Source organism: Electrophorus electricus, chromosome 17 (genome assembly GCF_013358815.1).
Source record: "Electrophorus electricus isolate fEleEle1 chromosome 17, fEleEle1.pri, whole genome shotgun sequence".
Classification (NCBI taxonomy): domain Eukaryota; kingdom Metazoa; phylum Chordata; class Actinopteri; order Gymnotiformes; family Gymnotidae; genus Electrophorus; species Electrophorus electricus.
The window spans coordinates 11,560,289-11,580,868 of NC_049551.1; the positions used below are offsets into that span (position 1 = coordinate 11,560,289).

At 43.4% G+C, this 20,580-nt stretch overlaps 2 protein-coding genes across 4 annotated transcripts in view; both read left to right on the forward strand.

The window, feature by feature from the left end:
- The window catches only part of erbin (erbb2 interacting protein), a 68,100-nt gene extending 54,151 nt beyond the window's left edge, over nt 1–13,949 (forward strand). Inside the window, exons 20-27 of one of the 3 annotated variants that reach the window (XM_027007412.2) lie at nt 824–1,007; nt 2,334–3,822; nt 4,534–4,632; nt 5,367–5,423; nt 10,240–10,395; nt 10,724–10,816; nt 10,971–11,045; nt 11,142–13,949. In XM_027007412.2, the coding sequence (XP_026863213.2) occupies nt 824–1,007; nt 2,334–3,822; nt 4,534–4,632; nt 5,367–5,423; nt 10,240–10,395; nt 10,724–10,816; nt 10,971–11,045; nt 11,142–11,249 (2,261 nt within the window). In that variant the 3' untranslated portion in view covers nt 11,250–13,949. Of the gene's footprint in view, nt 1–821; nt 1,008–2,333; nt 3,823–4,533; nt 4,633–5,366; nt 5,424–10,239; nt 10,396–10,723; nt 10,817–10,970; nt 11,046–11,141 lie in introns of those variants that run through there. The other 2 variants (XM_027007406.2, XM_035535384.1) reach the window with 2 other exon arrangements.
- A 1,853-nt stretch (nt 13,950–15,802) lies between these two features.
- On the forward strand, nt 15,803–20,535 carry zfand5b (zinc finger, AN1-type domain 5b). The gene is made up of 5 exons (XM_027008088.2): nt 15,803–15,957; nt 18,408–18,572; nt 18,737–18,937; nt 19,211–19,339; nt 19,434–20,535. Exons 2-5 carry the CDS (start codon nt 18,416–18,418, stop codon nt 19,580–19,582), a joined length of 636 nt encoding a protein of 211 aa, XP_026863889.1. The 5' UTR covers nt 15,803–15,957; nt 18,408–18,415; the 3' UTR covers nt 19,583–20,535.
- Nucleotides 20,536–20,580: the final 45 nt, after the last annotated feature.

Here is a 20,580-nt window from a genome sequence, read left to right on the forward strand (position 1 = left end):
GTTAGAACTCTCTCACCATCTCTCAGCTATGAACACAAAGCTCTCACCATGTCTCAGCTATGAACACAGTTAGAACTCTCTCACCATCTCTCAGCTATGAACACAAAGCTCTCACCATGTCTCAGCTATGAACACAGTTAGAACTCTCTCACCATCTCTCAGCTATGAACACAAAGCTCTCACCATGTCTCAGCTATAAACACAGTTAGAACTCTCTCACCATCTCTCAGCTATGAACACAAAGCTCTCACCATGTCTCAGCTATGATCAGTTAGAACTCTCTCACCATCTCTCAGCTATGAACACAAAGCTCTCACCATGTCTCAGCTATGATCAGTTAGAACTCTCTCACCATCTCTCAGCTATGAACACAAAGCTCTCACCATGTCTCAGCTATGATCAGTTAGAACTCTCTCACCATCTCTCAGCTATGAACACAAAGCTCTCACCATGTCTCAGCTATAAACAGTTAGAACTCTCTCACCATCTCTCAGCTATGAACACAAAGCTCTCACCATGTCTCAGCTATGATCAGTTAGAACTCTCTCACCATCTCTCAGCTATGAACACAAAGCTCTCACCATGTCTCAGCTATGAACACAAAGCTCTCACCATGTCTCAGCTATGAACACAGTTAGGCCACATGTGAGTCAGTGCTTTTTTTGTAATCATCAGTTCCTAAGTGTCTGCAAATGGTATGTAAACTGCAGCAGTAGTAAATTAGATGGACTCGAGCTTTAATCTAGAGATATTTTTCGTCGACCAGTTCAGAGATATAGTAGCATCAGCCACTGAATGCATGCTATCCCTTCTGCTGACCCAGATGACAGCAAAGACGCTGACTCGCTGCTGGATGACACAGTGGCCAACAGTAACCAGAACAACAGCAACTGCTCGTCACCCTCGCGCATGTCGGACTCCGTGTCACTGACCACAGACAGTAGCCATGACAACTCGCTCTGCACCCCCGAGAGAGAGGCCAACATGTCCTTCGTCCCCAAGAACAGGTGAAGATGGGCTCACGTCACGTCCTCCTTGGGGTGTTGGTTTCTTAGTGTAGAAACGAAATGTGTAACAGCGCAGGGAGTGAACCTGCTCAGAGTTGCACTTAGTTGCCATGGCAAGGGCAATGATCATGATTACTGAAAAATTCACATAACGAGTGGAGATTTGTAGGGCTAGGAACACATGAAGAAACACGTTCATTTCAGGTTAATCAAACAAATTAATTTGGCCCCATACTATTTATTGTATGAGTCGAAGTTTCTTAATGACAGTGTAGGGGAATGCTTGTGAGAAAGTGCTTGGTGGAGAGCACACCCAAGACACCTGTGATTGGCTGGTGGGAGATGGGAGAGAAGGCACTTCTTCCCACTTAGAGACTAGGGCCAGTTGTGCTCTCATAGACACTCTTAGAGACTAGGGCCAGTTACGCTCTCATAGACACTCTTAGAGACTAGGGCCAGTTACGCTCTCATAGACACTCTTAGAGACTAGGGCCAGTTACGCTCTCATAGACACTCTTAGAGACTAGGGCCAGTTGCGCTCTCATAGACACTCTTAGAGACTAGGGCCAGTTGCGCTCTCATAGACACACTTGGAGACTAGGGCCAGTTGTGCTCTCATAGACACTCTTAGAGACTAGGGCCAGTTGCGCTCTCATAGACACTCTTAGAGACTAGGGCCAGTTACGCTCTCATAGACACTCTTAGAGACTAGGGCCAGTTACGCTCTCATAGACACTCTTAGAGACTAGGGCCAGTTACGCTCTCATAGACACTCTTAGAGACTAGGGCCAGTTACGCTCTCATAGACACTCTTAGAGACTAGGGCCAGTTACGCTCTCATAGACACTCTTAGAGACTAGGGCCAGTTACGCTCTCATAGACACACTTAGAGACTAGGGCCAGTTACGCTCTCATAGGCACACTTAGAGACTAGGGCCAGTTACGCTCTCATAGACACTCTTAGAGACTAGGGCCAGTTACGCTCTCATAGACACACTTAGAGACTAGGGCCAGTTACGCTCTCATAGACACACTTAGAGACTAGGGCCAGTTACGCTCTCATAGACACACTTAGAGACTAGGGCCAGTTACGCTCTCATAGACACTCTTAGAGTCTAGGGCCAGTTACGCACTCATAGACACTCTTAGAGACTAGGGCCAGTTACGCTCTCATAGACACTCTTAGAGACTAGGGCCAGTTACGCTCTCATTGATGCTCTTAGACTCTCTTAGGTTTGCATCGGCAATCTCCTGACACTAGGGCGTACCGCTAGATGATTGCATCACTCACCTTTTGATATTTCATCACTGATTTCCTTGTTTTAGGCATGAGGATGAGAACCTGAACCCACTGAAGGAGATGGTCCCCTTGCTCAAGACCTGCTCAGAGACTACCCTGCAAGCCGTGCTGAAGACGCCACACAGCCTAGAGAGCAAAGCCTGCAGGATGGGTGACTACGACCTGTCCATGGAGGAGAGGCTGGCTCTCATCGAGAAGGGCATTAACAATGGCATGGAAGAGCATTATAGCCAGTGGGACCAGATCAACATGAATGTGGCTAAACTGCAGCCAGACAACATGCGGCCTTATAAGGACCTAGAGAAGACCAAGAGCACGTTGTCTGGGGAACTTGTGCTCAGCAACACCAACACTTGTCTGTCCCTGGAGAACCTGGAGAACGGGAACCCAAACGGAAAAGCCCTGCCCAGGGAGCACTTTAACGGCCGGACAGAGGAAACGCTGGGGAGGTACGAGGCCACGAGGACAGTCTCAGCCGGGGTGACAGCCTCCAGCGACGGGGCCACGAAGACCGCCTCGGCCGGGGTGACAGCGTCCAGTGACGGGTCCCTGTCCCGCAGCACGGAGGAGCTGTCACCTGATAAGCGATGTCCTCCCCCTTCTGTAATCAAGTCCCAGAGCATCAGTAACATGGAGGCTGGAGGGATGAAGCTGTACTCCATCGAGGGTGAGAGCTCGTCTTACGAGGCAAAGGCTGGGCTAGGCCCACAGGGTCAGAGCATTGTCCGCTCTAGATCAGCCACGCTTCTCAACGACCAGCCACTGCAGGTGTACCCTAGCTCCTCAGCCTCCTCTTCTGACCTGCTGTCTGGCTCCAAACCGCTGGTCAGTGCGCCCCGCTACCCTGCTGGCCCCCCGCCCCAGTACAATGTCCAGTACACCAGCAGCGCAGTGCCCAAAGAGAACCTGTGGGGCCAGCGCATGCCAGTCCCACCCGAGCAGGCCTACCTCCCGCCTCAGCACTCGCTCGCCAACACCAACTACTCCAACCGCAACAATGCCCCACCCTACCCCCACCAGCCCCAGCAGCGCGGCCCACCAAAGACTCCTGAAATGTGGGCTAAAGAGTGGATGCTTCCTCCTGGAGGCCAGCGAAGCGCCCTGCAGAGACAGAGCAGCACCTCCTCCAGTGCCTCCATGAGCATGGACCCCCGCCGCATGCCGGGGCCCGAGGTGGACTACCTGACCTACAGGGACATCCACAACATGGGGCGTGTGCCACTGCCCATCAGCTATGCCCTCCAGAGGCCACTGTCAGCTCGCACCTACAGTGTCGACGAACCCAACGCCGTCCGGCCCCACAGTGCACGCCTGCCGCCTCATGAGCTGCCCGAAAGGACCATGTCTGTCAGTGACTTCAACTACCAGCATGGCAGTCCCAGCAAGAGACCCAATCTCAGGGTGAAGTCAGAACACTCCCTGCTGGACGGACCACTAGGAGGAGCTGGCAGGGTGCCAGCAGACTGGAGAGACCAGGTCATGAGGCATATCGAGGCCAAGAAGATGGAGAAGATGGTGAGTGCTTAACCACACTGTTTTCTCCTTCTCTGATAGAAGTGGCTCGTGCTACTTCAGATCTCTCAGTTCTATAGTCTAATATTTCACACTTTAAATGTTCGTACTTTAAAATGTAATATCTTGCAGCCTGCTCTCTGATTTAGGAAAAAATGTGCCTGGATTTAAAGGAACTCAGGAGACGTTAATCCAGCCTGCTCTGTGATTTAGGGAAAAAAGTCGCAGTAGATGTTAATCCAGCCTGCTCTGCTACTGAGTGTGAGAATGCAGCTCTTTAGGTCCTCATAAAGGCCTAACTACATGGGTGGTGATGGATGTGTCTCCACGAGACTGCCCTTGATGCATACAAACCCCTTCATACAATTTAATATAATCAGGAGTGCTCACGTCCTAGCCAATGATGTTTTGGCTCTTATACTCACCCTGAGCTGTTTTTGTTTGTATTCAGTTCTATGTGCAATAGCTCTAGCAACTGCATTGAATGTTCTTCATTAACACATGCCTGTGTGAATTGTTTTGCATGTTTGTGCTTTCTTATTAACCCATAAGGAAGCTTATTTTAACACCTTGTCTCCATAAACACCTTGCATGTTTTCAGCGATCCACACCAATAATGCATGCTCACTGAAGTGTCTATTGAATGCATGTGTGTATTCATGTGTGTGTCATGTGTCATGTGTCGTGTCGTGTCATGTCGTGTGTCTTGCTCAGACTGCCCTGTCTCGGTCTTTGGCAACACTCTATGGCAGCCAGGGCTCTCTGGCCCTTAGCAGTGTAGACGGACGGCAGTGTGGAGGCTACAGGCCCAGAGTGAGTACAGGCTGGACCGCCCCCAGCCAGGGCACCCCAAGCCCTGCCTGTATGCTCTCAAAGGGTCATTCTCTATCTCTGCACATCCATCTTCCTTTGCAGCGAGTATTATACAGACATTAACTGTTTCTTAGTCATATGTAGTAAGACAGGCCATATACAGATGCAGATTTGCATGTTAATAGAAACCGGTGCTGAGCAATCCACTTTAAATGAAACAGAATGTCCCTTTATAAGTGCAGTATTGACTCATCTCGGAAATCTGAGTCTCTCAGCAATCCTAGTCTGTCAGGATCTCTCCTGAAATCTTGGGGACCCTTGATTTTCTCAGCAATGGCTTTTCCCCAACATCATGCCTAATGAGTAATCCCTGACAACCCCCCACATCGAGCTCTCCCCCTCGCCCCCGACTTAGCCCTTCCACCACAACCACCCTTCCCCACCAGCAGACGGATCCCTTTCACCCCCCCCACACACCCTGAATCTTCCCACTTGCAAACCGAGCCCCACCCACAGTCCAAAGCCCCCCCCCCTCACACATCACCCCCCCCCCCCCCAATCAGGGTGGCTGTGCAGGCCTCTGTCTTCCTCTGTTTCTCTCCCTACTGTCATGAAGCATTTATCAAAACAACAAAAATATATATGAATCAATGATAGTAGGTTTTTGTAAGCTTTCTGAGAATTGGAAGTGAAGGCTGGGAATTAGTAGTGTTACATTTTGTCTGTGTTTGCAGGATGAGGTCTTCAGTCCTTATGGACAGCCAGGCTACCCCGTTGACACACACAGAAAAGTAAGTGCACATACCAGATTGCGTGAGAAGAACTCTGTGAAGTTAGGTCAAATAAGACCAAAGAGCAGGGTTCCGTAGTGCAGCAGTTTCTCAGTGAGAACCACACTATCAGCTGGTCAGCATTACTATAGATCCCTTTATATGCGCACATTCACAAAACCATTAAAGAACATTCAGGTTCTCCACCAACTGGTGTTGCTTTTTTATACATACTTCATAATCTCAAATAATTACAACCAATTAAGTTTCCGGGCAATTTGGAGAGTGTGTAGATTATAGCTGTCAGTCCAGGAGTCACTTTAACAAAGTTCCCAGGGGATCATTTCCTTGTTCTGATGCTGTGAAAGGAGGGAATGAAGGAGCTCAGAAAAGAAGAAGGAAGACTAGGTATTCACATCCCTCCCTAGGTACCTGCCCAGGCAACAAAGCCAAGCCTCTGTCTGGCTTCCCCCTCTCCCAGAGGCAACAGTACAGCTGAAGTAGATCGATGCAGTGGTCCAGTGGCCAACACTGTGTGCTTTGTTTCTCGCCATTAAAAACAGCTCCCTAACTTCCTAGAGGTCTCTGTGGTGAGCTGATGAGAGAGCAGGAGAGTAGTGAACAGCACTGTGCAGAGGTTCTCTCGGAGCAGGGACATGGCAGACACTCTCACGCCAGCAGTTTCCACAAAGACCTTATAACACAGGTCCCTGTACACCGACGGACAAACTGATGGACACGTTGACCCAGACAAACACTGCTCCAGTGCTCCAGCTGTTATTAATTAGTTCTAATTTACTGGCAGCTTTAAAAAAAAATGGAGAGACAGAAAAAGAGAGAGACCTGATGCATATTCTCCAGAGAGCAACAGCTCCTCAGAGCCGTCGTATCTTTAAGTCAAGACATTCTGCTTACAGAAATAGCATGCCTCTCTACAGATCAAAATGAAAAGCTGGCTCAGAAAATAGGATTATGAATATTTTATGTATATTTAGTCAGAAATGGAGGAGCAGGAAATGTGTTCCAAAACGAGTCCCTTGAGAAAGAGAATGAGAAAGCAAATCACTTTACGAATCCCTGAGAAAGCAAATCCCTTTTTACGAATCCCTGAGAAAGTGAATACATTTTAAATATGATTTTACTAATACAGGACTAATCAACATGTTATTAGTTAGCTGTGAGAACATGGATACACAGTAGACAAGTTATCCAATTATTAAGCCTACATTAGCCTAGAATTAAAAATAATCTGTATCCACTGGTACTTTCCTCAGTTAAGTATTTTCTTGGATAACAAAAAGTCCTGTTTTCAGGAATGGGTCCTTTTAATGTAACATCTCTCACCAGCCTAAATACACGTTGCTTTAACTACCATGAAAGTTATTTATGCTCCATTTATTCATAATGAGCCTCATCCATGGTAGACAAACCAAAAAAAACATTTTTTTTAAACTGATCTTTCAAACACGATATACTCATTAACTCTAAAATCCCAAAACGTGAACGTAATTCCATTAAAATATATCCTAATGTGTATTTTATCCAGATATGCATGTTGTACAGAAATTGTTCTTGGGAACAGTCTTGTTTTTTCAGTAGCATGTCAGTGTAGAGTAGATGTTTAGAGTACCCCACATTTAACTCATTAGTTGTATTCTGTAAACATGGCCTACAGGCCTTGAGCAACAGAGTTGCCAGTATTCAGTCAGAACCCAGAGGGGACAGTCCACACTGCAAGTAGGGAAAGATATGGTTTCTTCTAGATGATGCAAGACTCCGTGCTTTAAGTTTGTGTCCTCTGTCCTTTGTGTGCAAAGCTTTTCCTAGTTTCTTCTGCCCTCTAGTGTCAGTCATTTCACACTGCATTTCAAACTGCTCTTTCTTGGGCAGTCTTCAAGCACTGTTTCACTGGAAAAACATGACTCATTCAATTGGTAACAAACCCCAAAAGTAGCTGATAGACTGAATCCTTGTGCTAAACCCTCTATGCTTTGCCATGCTCAAAATTGTAGTTAGGGAACACTGCACTAGATCAGCCTGTTTGACTGAATTATGAGGTTGTGAGCAGATGTACCAGCTTGTCAACAAGAGCATTCTTGCATCAGTTCATGTGTCTTAAATTAGGCTGAATCAGTTATGAATAATGCAGGGTAATATATACAAATAGACTTAACTACACCAGGAGCCATAATTAGAAATAATCTGAAGGATTTTTATATAAATATATATCTGAAGAAGATTCCAGGTGAATAACTGCAGTGTAGTGAGAGATGTAGATATTCAAAATGGTAGTGAAGTACACAAGTTTTCAGAGAAACAGGATGTTTCGGTCCTTCATCAGCTGTGCAGGCTGAGAAACATTGAGAAAATAAACAGTGTATTTACAAAATACAAAGTGTTGAGGAGAACTTTGCGTCCTGTTTCTCTGAAACCCTGTGTACTTCTGTGTACTGTGTACAATTTTTAATCGAATTTGTGATTTTTTAAAATATTTTTTCAGAGAATAATAATAATACAACAACGTTTATTCATGGTTGCCTTTTTGAAAATCATAATGACAACAGAAATAATTAACCCTGATCCAAAGTTTACATCCCTTGTCCTTAATACCGTGCATTGCCTCCTTTAACATCAATGACAGCTTGAAGTCTTTTGTGGTCTTTTGAGGCACTTTATTTTCCCAGATGGTAAAGCTGCCCATTCTTCTTGGCAAAATGCCTCCAGTTCCTGTAAATTCTTGGGCTGTCTTGCATGAACTGCACGTTTGAGATCTCCCCAATGTGGTCAGTGATATTGGGGTCAGGAGACTGAGATGGCCACTCCAGAACCTTCACTTTTTTTCTGCTGTAGCCAATGACGGGTCGACTTGGCCTTGTGTTTTGGATCATTGTCATGTTGGAACATCCAAGTGCATCCCATGTGCAGCTTCTGGGCTGATGAGTGCAAAGTTTACTCCAGTATTTTTTGATAAAATGCTGCATTCATCCTGCCATCAATTTTAACCAAGTTACTTTTACCTGCGTAGCTCACAAATCCCCAAAACATCAGCGATCCCCATCTGTGTTTTTTTCAGTAGGGATGGTGTGCTTTTCATCATAGGCCTTGTTGTTGACTCCTCTTCAAATGTAGCATTTATGGCTGTGGCCAAAAAGTTAAATTTTGGTCTCATCACTCCAAATAACTTTGTTCCAGAAATCTTGAGGCTTGTCTCTGTGCTGTTTGGCATATTGTGAGCGGGCTGCTTTGTGGCATTGGCGTAGTAAGCGCTTTCTTCTGGCGACTCGACCATGCAGCCCATTTTTCTTCAAGTGCCTCCTTATTGTGCATCTTGAAACGACCACCACTATTTTTCAGAGTCCTGTATGTCAGCTGATGTTGTTTGTGGGTTTTTCTTTGCATCCCAAACAATTTTCCTAGCAATTGTAGCTGAAATCTTTGTTGGTCTACCGGACCTTGGCTTGGTTTCAACAGAATCCCTCATTTTCCACTTCTTAATTAGAGTTTGAACACTGCTGATTGGCATTCTCAATTCCTTGGATATCTTTTTATATCCTTTTCCTGTTTTATATTGTTCAACTATCTTCTCCCGCAGATCCTTTGATAATTCTTTTGCTTTCCCTATGTCTCGTGCAGGGGTCTGTCAGGAGCCCAGTAACTTACTGATTCTTTATACACACACAGTGATTGACAAGCAAACAGATCACAGATGAGGATGGTTACCTTTAGTAGCCATTTAAACCTGTGTGTCAACTTGTGTGTATGTTATTATGCCAAAACTTCCAGGGTATGTAAACTTTTGATCAGGGTCATTTGGGTAGTTTCTATTGTCATTATGATTTTAAAAAGGGCAAAATCAATAGATAATAAATGGCTAAACCCAACCACTAAACAGGAACAAAAGAAAAGTTGTTGTATTATCATTATTATTCTCTGAAAAAATCACAAATTCTGCCAAGTAAACTTATGAGCACAAGTGTGTGTGTGTGTGTGTGTGTGTGTGTGTGTGTGTGTGTGTGTGTGTGTGATATAAATATACATATATATCATGGAGGCATATAGTTTCATGGAAGATTCACAGTTCAGTAGCGTAATTGTGGAGGCTCTTTGGCAACACCTGAGTCAGTGGATGCAGTATGACCGCACCAAACCCAGAGGCAGTAAATATATAATGATGAGTCAGAGGATTCAATAGATTCAGTATTACAAATATATAATAATGAGAATTCAGTATTACCACATCAACCCCAGATGAAATAAATATACAATGTTAGAGGATTCAATATTATAAATATATAATGCTGAGTCAGATGATTCAGTATTACAAATGTATAATTTTATTTATATATATATATATATCATGAGTCAGATTCTGCATTCTATAATGCTGCCTCTCAGAATAGGTCAGAATAGGTCTTAGGTCTCTCCTGGACCAGCGCCATGGAATAAAGTGTACAAAAATTGTATCTAAAAGTGGCATCTTTTGGTTTTATTGTCATTCTTAATGACATTCATTGTTTTTGTCATTCTTAATGATAACTGCTTATCTTTCATTCATTTGTCCTTGTTTGTGTTCAGTCCAAGGTGAGCTTTTATACACATATTTATATTGCAATTTGTCCCATCACTTCATGAAATTAGTTGCCATTATCCATTGTCTCATTGTTAGTGTTAAAGTTCACAGTCTGTCACAATGAAGAAGATATAAATGAAACGGGTGTGTCCCACCAGCCCAGTGTTTGGGCACACTGGCCCTGCCTTTTGGTTCACTGTAAATCGTTGAACCCTGGGCTTCCATTCACCCTCTGGTGATCTCTGAGAGTCTCAGTTGTGTCTGCAGGTGCCTTTGATGAACGGGCAGATGTGCCCCCCTCCAGTGCGGGCCCCAATGGCACGCCACCCCTCCCGAGAGCAGCTCATCGACTACCTGATGCTTAAAGTTTCCCAGCAACCTCCGGGCCCATCCTGCCACTCTCACGAGCCTCTGTCCCAGGAGGTAGGCACAGCAGGGGAAAACCAGAGTTTCACATCTCATTCTGCACCTTGATATTAGGAGACTATTTGTGTGTAGGGCTCCCAATTGGACCAGCTGGCTAAGAGAGTTGTCCCCCATCTGTTGCGTTAGTGGTCCATCCTGGGTGACTACCAGTTCATACATGCTTAAAAAAAAGGTGTTTCTGGCCATCAGTATAAATTCCAACCAGCTGGTATTTTAACAGGGTGTTGGTATATTTGTGTATTGGTCTATTTGTGTAGTGTGCCTGCTTTTCTTCACCATTGCTTTTTGCAATTGTGAGGCAATGTCACTGCCGGGGTGTTTTCAGATGCACATAAAGATTGAGAAGAACCCGGAGCTGGGCTTCAGCATATCTGGAGGTGTGGGAGGCCGAGGGAATCCCTTCCGCCCTGATGATAATGTAGGCCTCTCGCATGCTCTGTTTAAATTCATGACAGGTTTTGGCTAAACAGGGGTTACAAGATTCTTTAATTTACTTGGACATATCCCCTTCTCTCGCGCGCGCTCTGTGTATGTAAATGTAATCTGAGTTAATAAATTATTCATTTCTATAGGGCATATTTGTGACAAGGGTTCAACCTGAGGGACCTGCTTCAAAACTTCTCCAACCTGGAGACAAGATTATCCAGGTATCTCCCACCTGTGATTCACTGAGTTAACAGCTCCACTAATTATTGTGATATCATCTAACTGGAATCAGCTCACTAACCTCAACCACGTTGCAGGCAAATGGGTACAGCTTCATGAACATTGATCACGGCAATGCCGTATCCCTCCTGAAGAACTTCCCCAACACTGTGGACCTGATCATCATCAGAGACATGGCAGTGTAGAGACCCTGTGGAACTCTGAATGCCTTTATTTTTGTACATGGAGAAGCCAGATTTATGTATAGAATATTGAACTGCTTTTCATGGAAGGATCATAAAGCTTTGATGAAAACAGGGCAAAACCACTGTGGCAAGTGGACAGGGGACAGTTTCTGGAAGCATGCGTGTTTAAAGCAAACATAAAAAAGAAGCCTTCACTGTGGGATCGCCTGTTGGTGTAGTCCAACATGCATAAGAAAACTAATTTAGGGTTGTGGTTTTTGTTTTTTGTACAAACTTTCAGATGGTTTTATTTTTTGAGTCATTCACCACACAATAATTAGTGAAACATTTAACTATTGCTGTTACTGGGGGGGCAGTGCTCCCTGTCTGCTGACATCAGTAGGTCTTTTATTTTTATTTTAAAATCATATTTGACCTTTCCTCTCTTTTCTTATTTAAGAGAGTTTTACAAACCACTTCTCTGACTGTGTGAGATTTTTTTTTTATCTGGAGGTCAAAGCTATGTGCTTACTGTGGATTTTGAATGTAGAACAAGTGTGCGCCATGGAGATTTTCATTTTGCCTGAATGGTAGACTTAATGTCTACAACATATCCACAGTGTTCTTAGCAAATGCTGCTTTCCACTGTAGTCTTTTCAACTTCTCTGAGTCTTCTGTAGACTCAAGCTTTTCTGTGGGTCCTTAGTTTGCTTAGAAACAAGACATCTCGCACCCCCACAAATTCAGTCCTCATGGACAGTGGGACCCACTCTCCACTTGTGTATAGACACCTCTACCTTGGACAAGATGCTGACATCTAGGACGTGTGCTGGAGAACCTCCTTTATATCTGACATGGACTGGAAAACAACTGGTGAAGAACCTCTATGAGAATCATGGAAGAGATAAAAATGCAGGGGCTGAGACCATCCTTAGCTGGCCTCACATGAACAGTGTTCAAGCTAGGTTAACCAAAGCTCATGAGGAACCGAGCGCACTGGAGAAGTGCTGGAATGAAGCTTCTCAGGCCTTGCTGCGCTGAGCTTGCCCAGCATCTCCATTCCTCTCGAACCTATTCACAAATTGTCTTTGTTTAAGAAGGAAATGTCTGAGTTGGTCTTCTGTACAGAGCAGTTTAACTGGGATGAATCTGATCTGAGATCAGCACTCCCCATTTTGTGGATGCTGGGCCTAAAACTAAAGGGCTTCCTACCCATCTCTGAACTGCCATTATGTTGACATATGGAAAGGGTTTCTAATTTAAGGCTGAGCTTGGTGGAATCAAAATGGTTAGCCTTTGTGATTATCCTCCTGAGCATAATGCAAAAACCTTTCTTCTTTTAGAGTTCAGATGATGAGCTTTATGGGAGGTTGATAGGGGCAGGGGGCTGGACCTGTCATGTGCCAGTAGAAACTGAGCTATTTAAAATGGGAAAAGGTGTCCCCTTTGTGACTCAGAGCAATAGCCACTGATGCGCACATTTTCACTGACCTTTCATGCATACTATGGGACTGTGGTCAAGAGAGCAACAGCAAGACGTTCTATTCTTATTCTTATTTTTTCAGAGTGCTGCATTCTTTAAGTAAAAAAGATAAATCTCTTTTAGTACTCATTAATTGTGATAGAGCATTTTATATTCTACAAATTTTAGAAAAGAAAACAGGAAAATGCATTTTGAATATTTTGCAAAGATGTTCTGGATACAGCAAAGCAGAATGGCTAATCCACCACCAACCCCCCATGACTGCATCACAGGTTCCAAAACCCCATGCTGACTTGGCATTATTAAAACCCCATGCTAATTTGGCATTATTAATTGTGTTCCAGGCTTCTGGACTGGGGTTTCACATGTTTACCCATCCTCAGTAGCAGAAAGGTTTGAAGGATGTAGAAATGTAAGCAATCCATATTAACATTTTTGTAACTGTCACAGTGAAAGGCTCAAAAACCTCTTTTTGTACACATGCCTATATGTACCACGAACTATTGATTGTTGTACTGTGTGAATTACTTGCATGAAATCACTCTCTAGATTATTTTGGCTATAATCTTCACCTACACTGATAATACACAATAAACCCATCAGTCTATTGAAATTTTAGAACTAAGCAACACTTCTCCACACCTGGTTTAGTTTGAATGCTAGTTTCAGATAGAGACATTGACCTGGATTTAAATGAGTCTTGCAGCTTTTGTTCTCTCATAATGGTTTCCTCAATGTGGTCTGTTTACCCAACTTTTAAAGACATGAATGACTTTGCTGAAACAATGTTAAGATGCAGTTTATGAGCACTGTTTTTACATTTCGTCACAAATCAGTTGAAGACCTTGATTGTCAATCCTTTTAACATCACTGATGAAAACTGACAAAATGTAACAACAATCTTTTTTTTTTTTTTTGCCACATCAAAAAATTGTCTTTTTTGGAATTCTCCCATGTTTGTCTATTTATTTAGCAAACTGTTCTTTTAGAGATTACTAATCAACATGTAAATACTTTTTAAACAGTATGAGTTAGCTATGGCATTAGTGACCTTAGTTTATGAAAACCAGCAATAAATTGGAACCATTTTTAATGTATAGCTATTTCAAAGATTTCTCTGGAAGCAGCTACAAACATGATTGGTATGCATTTATTCTACATTCCAGATTTTGTATATAATTTTAGGTTCCATGGTATCCTGTGGAAAATAAGAAATAAACTAATGGTCTTTAAGATTGTTTTTTTTCTTATTAATTCTATTTTGGTGTAAATGTTTATGTACTGAATGTTTATGTACCTGTAAGATGACCATGCCAGTTTTACCACTTGAAAGTTTTAACATTAACAACATTTAGAACATTGGGTTTTACACTACTGATGTAGTAAGCCTGGTCCTAGCCAGAGACTTCTTATGGCATACTGGTAAGTGGCTAAGACGGTTTCCTTTTTCAAATAAACAGACTTGGTGGTCCACTCAGTTTTCCCAGACCAGCTTATAAAACCGAAACATCGGTGTGTCAATAACGTAGTTACGTTTGCCCATTACAAAGCAAGCTGCGCCACGATGGAAGATAGATTCAGAACAACTAATGAATAATTTTCATGTACGAGCTATCTACAGTGCTACTACGTGCATAATCAAAACGGCGACACTGACCAGGGCAAGTTAATGAAATATTAACAAGAATTAGTAAAGTGACATTAACATTAAGAACGGACATCGAATTTGCGCAATGTGGTAGTGCTGTGTACACAGTTACTAGAAAACATTTTGCCTGGGTGTTTTCTAGTAATCTGTTTATTACTAGGTCCAGTGCTATGTGCTAGATATAAAACAGGAACAGACTGGTGTCTTACATACGATCACCGTGTCTTCGTATCAAGTTCTCCCGCTATAATTAACCTTGGAGAAAATAAATAGGAAGGGTTGGACTGCAGAACACCATCACATAGCAAGTTATCATTGCAAAATTAAAGTAAGAAAAAAAATAGTGGTTACTATATTACATTTAATATGATGTACCGTGGTTAATGTACTCGTCTTGTATCGGTAGGTTGCCAAATCAAGCCCCACCACTGTCAGGTTGCCAAATCAAGCCCCACCACTGCCAGGTTGCCACTGTTGGGCCCCTGAAAAAGGCCCTTAACCTTCAATTGTTCAAGTTGTGTTGAGTCATATTTGTAAGTCGCTTTGGATAAATAGCGTCAGCTAAATGCCGTAAATGTAAATATTTAATTCCAAAACTAACAGTGCAATGCAATCTATGCAGTAGAGATAATCCTGGACCCTAAGATAAAAGCATTTATTCATTTATTTCCTTACAATAATAAATATCCGAAAATAAATAAATGTAAAGCGACGAAGAAACGTGATGAACATACAACACTGAACACCTGGAAGTTGACTTCGGTGAGAACGGACGAACAATCTGAAGAAAACAGGAAACAGTTTGAAAACATGGACATTACCAGTTATTGTGAAGAATGTGTATTGCACTTAGACACACGGTACGGCGCATATTTGAAAGAGGAAATATATCGTCTAAAATAGAATGAATAAAACATATGTAGTTTTGTGTCAAATATCTTTATATACGACAGTATTTAAGATAATAATAGTTGTAACTAGGTAAACCTAGTTGTTATCGCAGGTTTACTGTAGTTAAATAGGCTTAAAACAGCAGAGCTCTGGCTGTTCCAGGATGAAATTATCGGAATGGCATTTAAGGGCTCTGGCCAAATACAGTCCCGGAGAAACCAGACTGGATAGAAACAAACGAATATAAACCATAGGTAACCTGTGCTATCATGTGTACTGCGCCTATTGAGTTATTGGGCAACCGGCAATAAATTGTATGATTAAATGTAGCCGTGTTTGCCTAAAAAGCTGACATTTATCCTGCGCGATAGAAACTTTGCACAATCGCATCCAGCATGTTTGAAATGCTTTGGTCAGATAACTCGCTAGTTGTACATCGTTTTTGTACGATAAGATAGTTCCAACCCATATCGCTTCCTCCGCCTACACGTATTATTCATGTCCATGACGTCGTAAGCCACGCCTTTTTTGAACTAAAGAAAGCAACAAACAACTCGCGCCTGGAAACAGACTACGAGCAGAGCTGGTGCCGCTTAGTTAAGCTTAGCTGCCTGATTGGTCGGCGGACACAAAAGGAGAATATCTGGGATTTCTTCATAAAGCTTTAAACGGACACATCTTTTCTTCGTATTGTTGCATTTAAAAAGGTAAGATGAGCCACATATTACAGACTAAGCAGCTATGCTAACTAATTAGCTGCCTGTCTTCTTCAAAAATGTTTCTATTCACAAATTTAGCCGACTGATTAGCCAGACGTAGCCAACTAAAGTTGAAACGTAACGAGACTTTTCCACAGACGATTTTACTGGGTGTTTTATGATGGAGTTGCGTAAAAACAACTCGCCGATTAGCTGTGCAGTGAGCTGGCTCGGATAGCCAGGTAGTTATATAAGTAAACCTGGCAGCAAAGGTTGATGGTATGGCAAATTTATGATTAGAAGTAAGAGAGTTATCTAGGCTGGCTAATTCCTCGTTAAATTGAGTTGGCTAGCTAGCGTTTGCTAACCTTTTATGGTAAAATAGCAGGCAGTATTCTAGCTAGGCTAGCTGTGCTCGCTACCCGACTTATTTGTTCACCAGTTTATTCCACGCATAACTAACTAGGTATGTACATATAAAATAACACTTCTAAAATGAAATCAACCCACTATGTAGCTATGGATCTACAGCTACACGCGGCATTTTCGGTGTTAACCTGACTCGGGCATCGTCTAGATGGTTAGCTAGCATCTGGGTTACAGACCCAGAGTTGTTGCTAGCATGCTGTCTGGTAGTCAGCATAAAAAACAGATCTAATGCTCACGTGTAGAATTGGTTTAAGAAGCTTGGTTTCGCCACTCTCTCTTAAAAAAAACCGTAACTAGCAGTACCACTGATCATAAATTGACTACAAATTTGTTGTAACCGTAGACAGTGTTTGGGGGCTAGCGTGGCTGGTAGTCGAGAACTACTGGGGGGATGCTCAGTCCATACGCCACGCTGTCGACTGTAGTTTTGAAAAGCTAAGATGTAAATATTGTATGCAGTAGTTTACATCAACCGTTTGCTCTTTTGATAACGAGAATGTAGAGTGGCGTTATGTCTGGAACAAAGGAAAGACAAAGCCCTCGTTCAGACAACCATGGCCTTGCTCGCCATTCTCCAGTTTATTAGCTAATCGTACATCAGTAATTTGACGCGCGGAAACCATCAGAATTGGCGTTTAATTCCTTGTGTATTATTTGGATTTCACTAATTGAAGTGTCAGTAGGAAGCACCCATCTATCCCAGGTTAGTTGTTAGCATTGCTCGAGTTAGCATGACTCAGTGGATTTGGCGTTAAAAGATCTGGTGAGGCCTCTTGTCTCGTCGACCCGAGATATTCTACTATGTGGCGAATAATGTATTGCTGGTGAAACGTGTTACGTATAATCGACAAAGTGATCATTCTCGGTCGGGCGTCATACTTAATACAGAGATGTATTTGGCTGTGGAACCAAGAACCGTGAGGCTATTAACGACAGTAAACGTTAATCCATCTACATGAAAACCGGCTAGCTGGAAATCGCTAAATGGATCACCTGGTTTGGTAGCTAGCTTTTTTTTGTTGAGATGGATGTTTTCTAGCACTTTAGTCCCAGATTCGGGTATGTTTTTACTGTTTATTCACGCCCAAGGTACAAGGTCGTGGTTTTCTAAACAATACTCTCTTCATTTCGTTAGCTAGATAACTTTATTTGTTAACTAGCTACAGTGAGCACGTCGCTTATAAGTAGTAGTGTAGCTGTTTTGCTACATGTTTTAATATTTGTCGTCAGTAGTGGAACACCGGGGCTTTATTTTTCCACCGATTTTCCACCAAGGTGGGTAGTGAGTGTCAGATGCTTGGAGCACCAAGCCCTGCCAGACTGTCAGTAGGACATGGCCATTTTTGGCTTTATCAAAATAACAACTGGTGTCCTGCTTCGTACCCATAAAGGAAGGAGGGGCGACGCACAGACAGGCTCGTGCTAGGGTTCTGTGATGTAATCGAGTCACAGTCGAGGCAAGCTGGGGTATAAATAGCGCCTGCACGAGCGCAGGGGTGTTTGCTTGTGTGCGCGCTTTTCCTCGGTCAGCACCCTCGTGACGATCTGAAGCTAGTATCCCGCTCCGCGCGAGTCTGCTGCGACCACGAGTGCGGCCGTCGCCGGGCTTGCACGTGATGCCGCTTTAGCACTGTGCTTTCTGGGGAAAACCCGTGACGCTCTTCCACGTAAATATGTCGAAATGCTTTTCCTTTTGTCTCGATTGGTCCGCCGCCCCTCCTAAATAATAAAACAGTACTTGACACACTTGGGGTTTCAGTCATGTTGTCTTGTTTATTTGTTAAAAATATGACAGTCCCAGTTGAACAGAATGTTCCAACTCCCAGCCAAATGTTCTCGCCTCTCTAGCCATAGGCCCGTGTAAAGTCATGTCTAATTCTCCGTCAGTTCTCCTTTAACGGTATTTGCAGAGACATTGACCATTTTCACTACATGGTTCGATTAAGTCATCTTTTTAGGAGAGGTTTCATGAGATCCCAAACATGTTTTACAAAATATTGAGGTTTCACTTTGACTTTGTGGTGGTCCAGATTCAGAGATGGCCCAGGAGACCAACCAAAGCCCAGTGCCCATGCTCTGCACTACCGGCTGTGGCTTCTATGGCAACCCCAGGACCAATGGCATGTGTTCTGTGTGTTATAAGGAGCACCTGACAAGACAGAACAATGGAGGTGTGAGTCCTCTTAGCACCATGGGTAAGAAATTCTTGTTTGTCTTGGGTCTCAGCATTTTCATTTCTGCTTACAGAGAATGTCCTGTTCTGTGACTGATTTCCTGTTTGCATGTAGTGATTCATCTAGCTCTGCCTCTCCTGAACTGTATTCAATTAATCATTGTTCAGATGGGCTTTGCTTTTCAGGTTCTAGCAGTGCAACGAGTAGTCCTACCTCAGAGGCCTCTGCTATCCAGATTATTGAGGCCAGTCTAAACAGTTCTGCAAGTGAAGTTGACTCATCCAGTGGAGCTGCTGCAGCCCTTCCTGTTACACAGCAGATGACCGAGATGAGCATCTCCTGTAAGGAGGAAGCCCCATCGTCTAAAGTAGAAACTCACAAACCAGGTTAGTAGGCATGTTCCTCCAGAAAGGTGGCAACTGTGAAATAAACATGGGTTAGAATAGTTTTCATAATGCGAATTCGCTCCTATTCATGTATATTGTCGTTAAGAGAAACTTTGAAATGGCTTTTCGTGGCTTTTGTGTCAAATGTCTTGGTCATTTTTCTCTTTTGGCTGAAAACTGGGTATCAGTCATTTCAGCTGAAGTTTTTCTGTGCATCACTAGTGTAAGATGTGTATATGATTTAGTAATTGTGGGTTTCTTTTGTCTTGCCAGTTGTAACTCAGCCAACGGGTTCTACTTCATCGGCTAGCACAGCCGTGGTCGAGGAGACCCAAGCTCCCGAAGTCCCCAAACCGAAGAAGAACCGGTGCTTCATGTGTCGTAAGAAAGTCGGCCTCACAGGTGAGCCAGAGCTGCTCGTCCCATTCGTACCATTACAACCATGAACTTGCATCTTGGGTGTTTATTGTTGTGCGTGGTGTCATGTTTTCCTTAGGGTTCGACTGTCGCTGTGGAAATCTGTTCTGTGGACTGCACCGCTACTCAGACAAGCACAACTGCCCCTACGATTATAAAGCTGAAGCTGCTGCCAAGATCCGAAAAGAGAATCCTGTAGTGGTCGCTGACAAGATCCAGAGAATATAGATCCCCCCTCTTTCTTTCACCGTTGACCCTGGATTCTAGATCATCAAGGGGGGAAAGGACTCGTGATTGACCTGCGATCTAAAGGACTAATTTTTTAAGTGGGGGGGGTGTTTTTCAGCCAGTGCATGAGTGATTTCTTTTTTTTTTCCTGTTTTCACCTTTTTTTCCCCTTGTCTTTGGATGAGCTTCAGTTTAAAAGGGGGTGGGGAAAGAATAGTTTAATTGGGTTACAGACTCAGAGATCTTACATCTTATCTGATTCTGGGTAAAGTCATTCTTGTGTTGAAAAAGCTGAGGGTCTTTTGTAGTTGTCCAGGTTTACTTTGTGATTGTGTCTCAGTCCATTCGTTACACTGTGGCAGATGGACCCGTGGCAGTCTGTTGGACTTCAGATGACTGTTATTGCTCTCACCTGAGCACCATCAAGGGAGCAGTGCATGGCTGGCTCATGTAGCAAAAGGGGGTGGGGGTGTCCCCTTTTCCTGTGGGTTAAAGATTTTACATTTTAAAATGAGCTGTTGTCTCCCAGCTATTTAGTTGGCCTTTACTGCGGTAGCTTACCTGCGCAAGCCCTCAGAAGTCCAATTATCAGGACCAGAAGTGTCTCCATGCTCCTTGGGGTGGGGGTTATAATCTACAGAAAGGTCCAACACTCTGTCCAGATCGAGTGGCCAGATCAGTTTCAGGTTGTTTCAGTGTGACATTGATTGTTGTGGTAAACAAATAAATGTTAACTGCTACGTAGGTTTCTCCCAATCATAATAAACCAGAATAGGCTTGAGTCACACCAGTGTTTAGGCACCTGTCCCATAGATTTATATGGCATCTTTTCTGAAAGCAGGCTCAGATTGAGTTGTGCTGTTTTGGTGAGAAGGGTTCTAAGTATATTGCATGGTTAGTGAAATAACTACTGTGTACATTAGCTGAGTCCTTTTTTTTTTTTTTTAAGTTGGCATCTTTTTAAGATGGTCCTCTAACAATGAACTTGTGTAATGAAT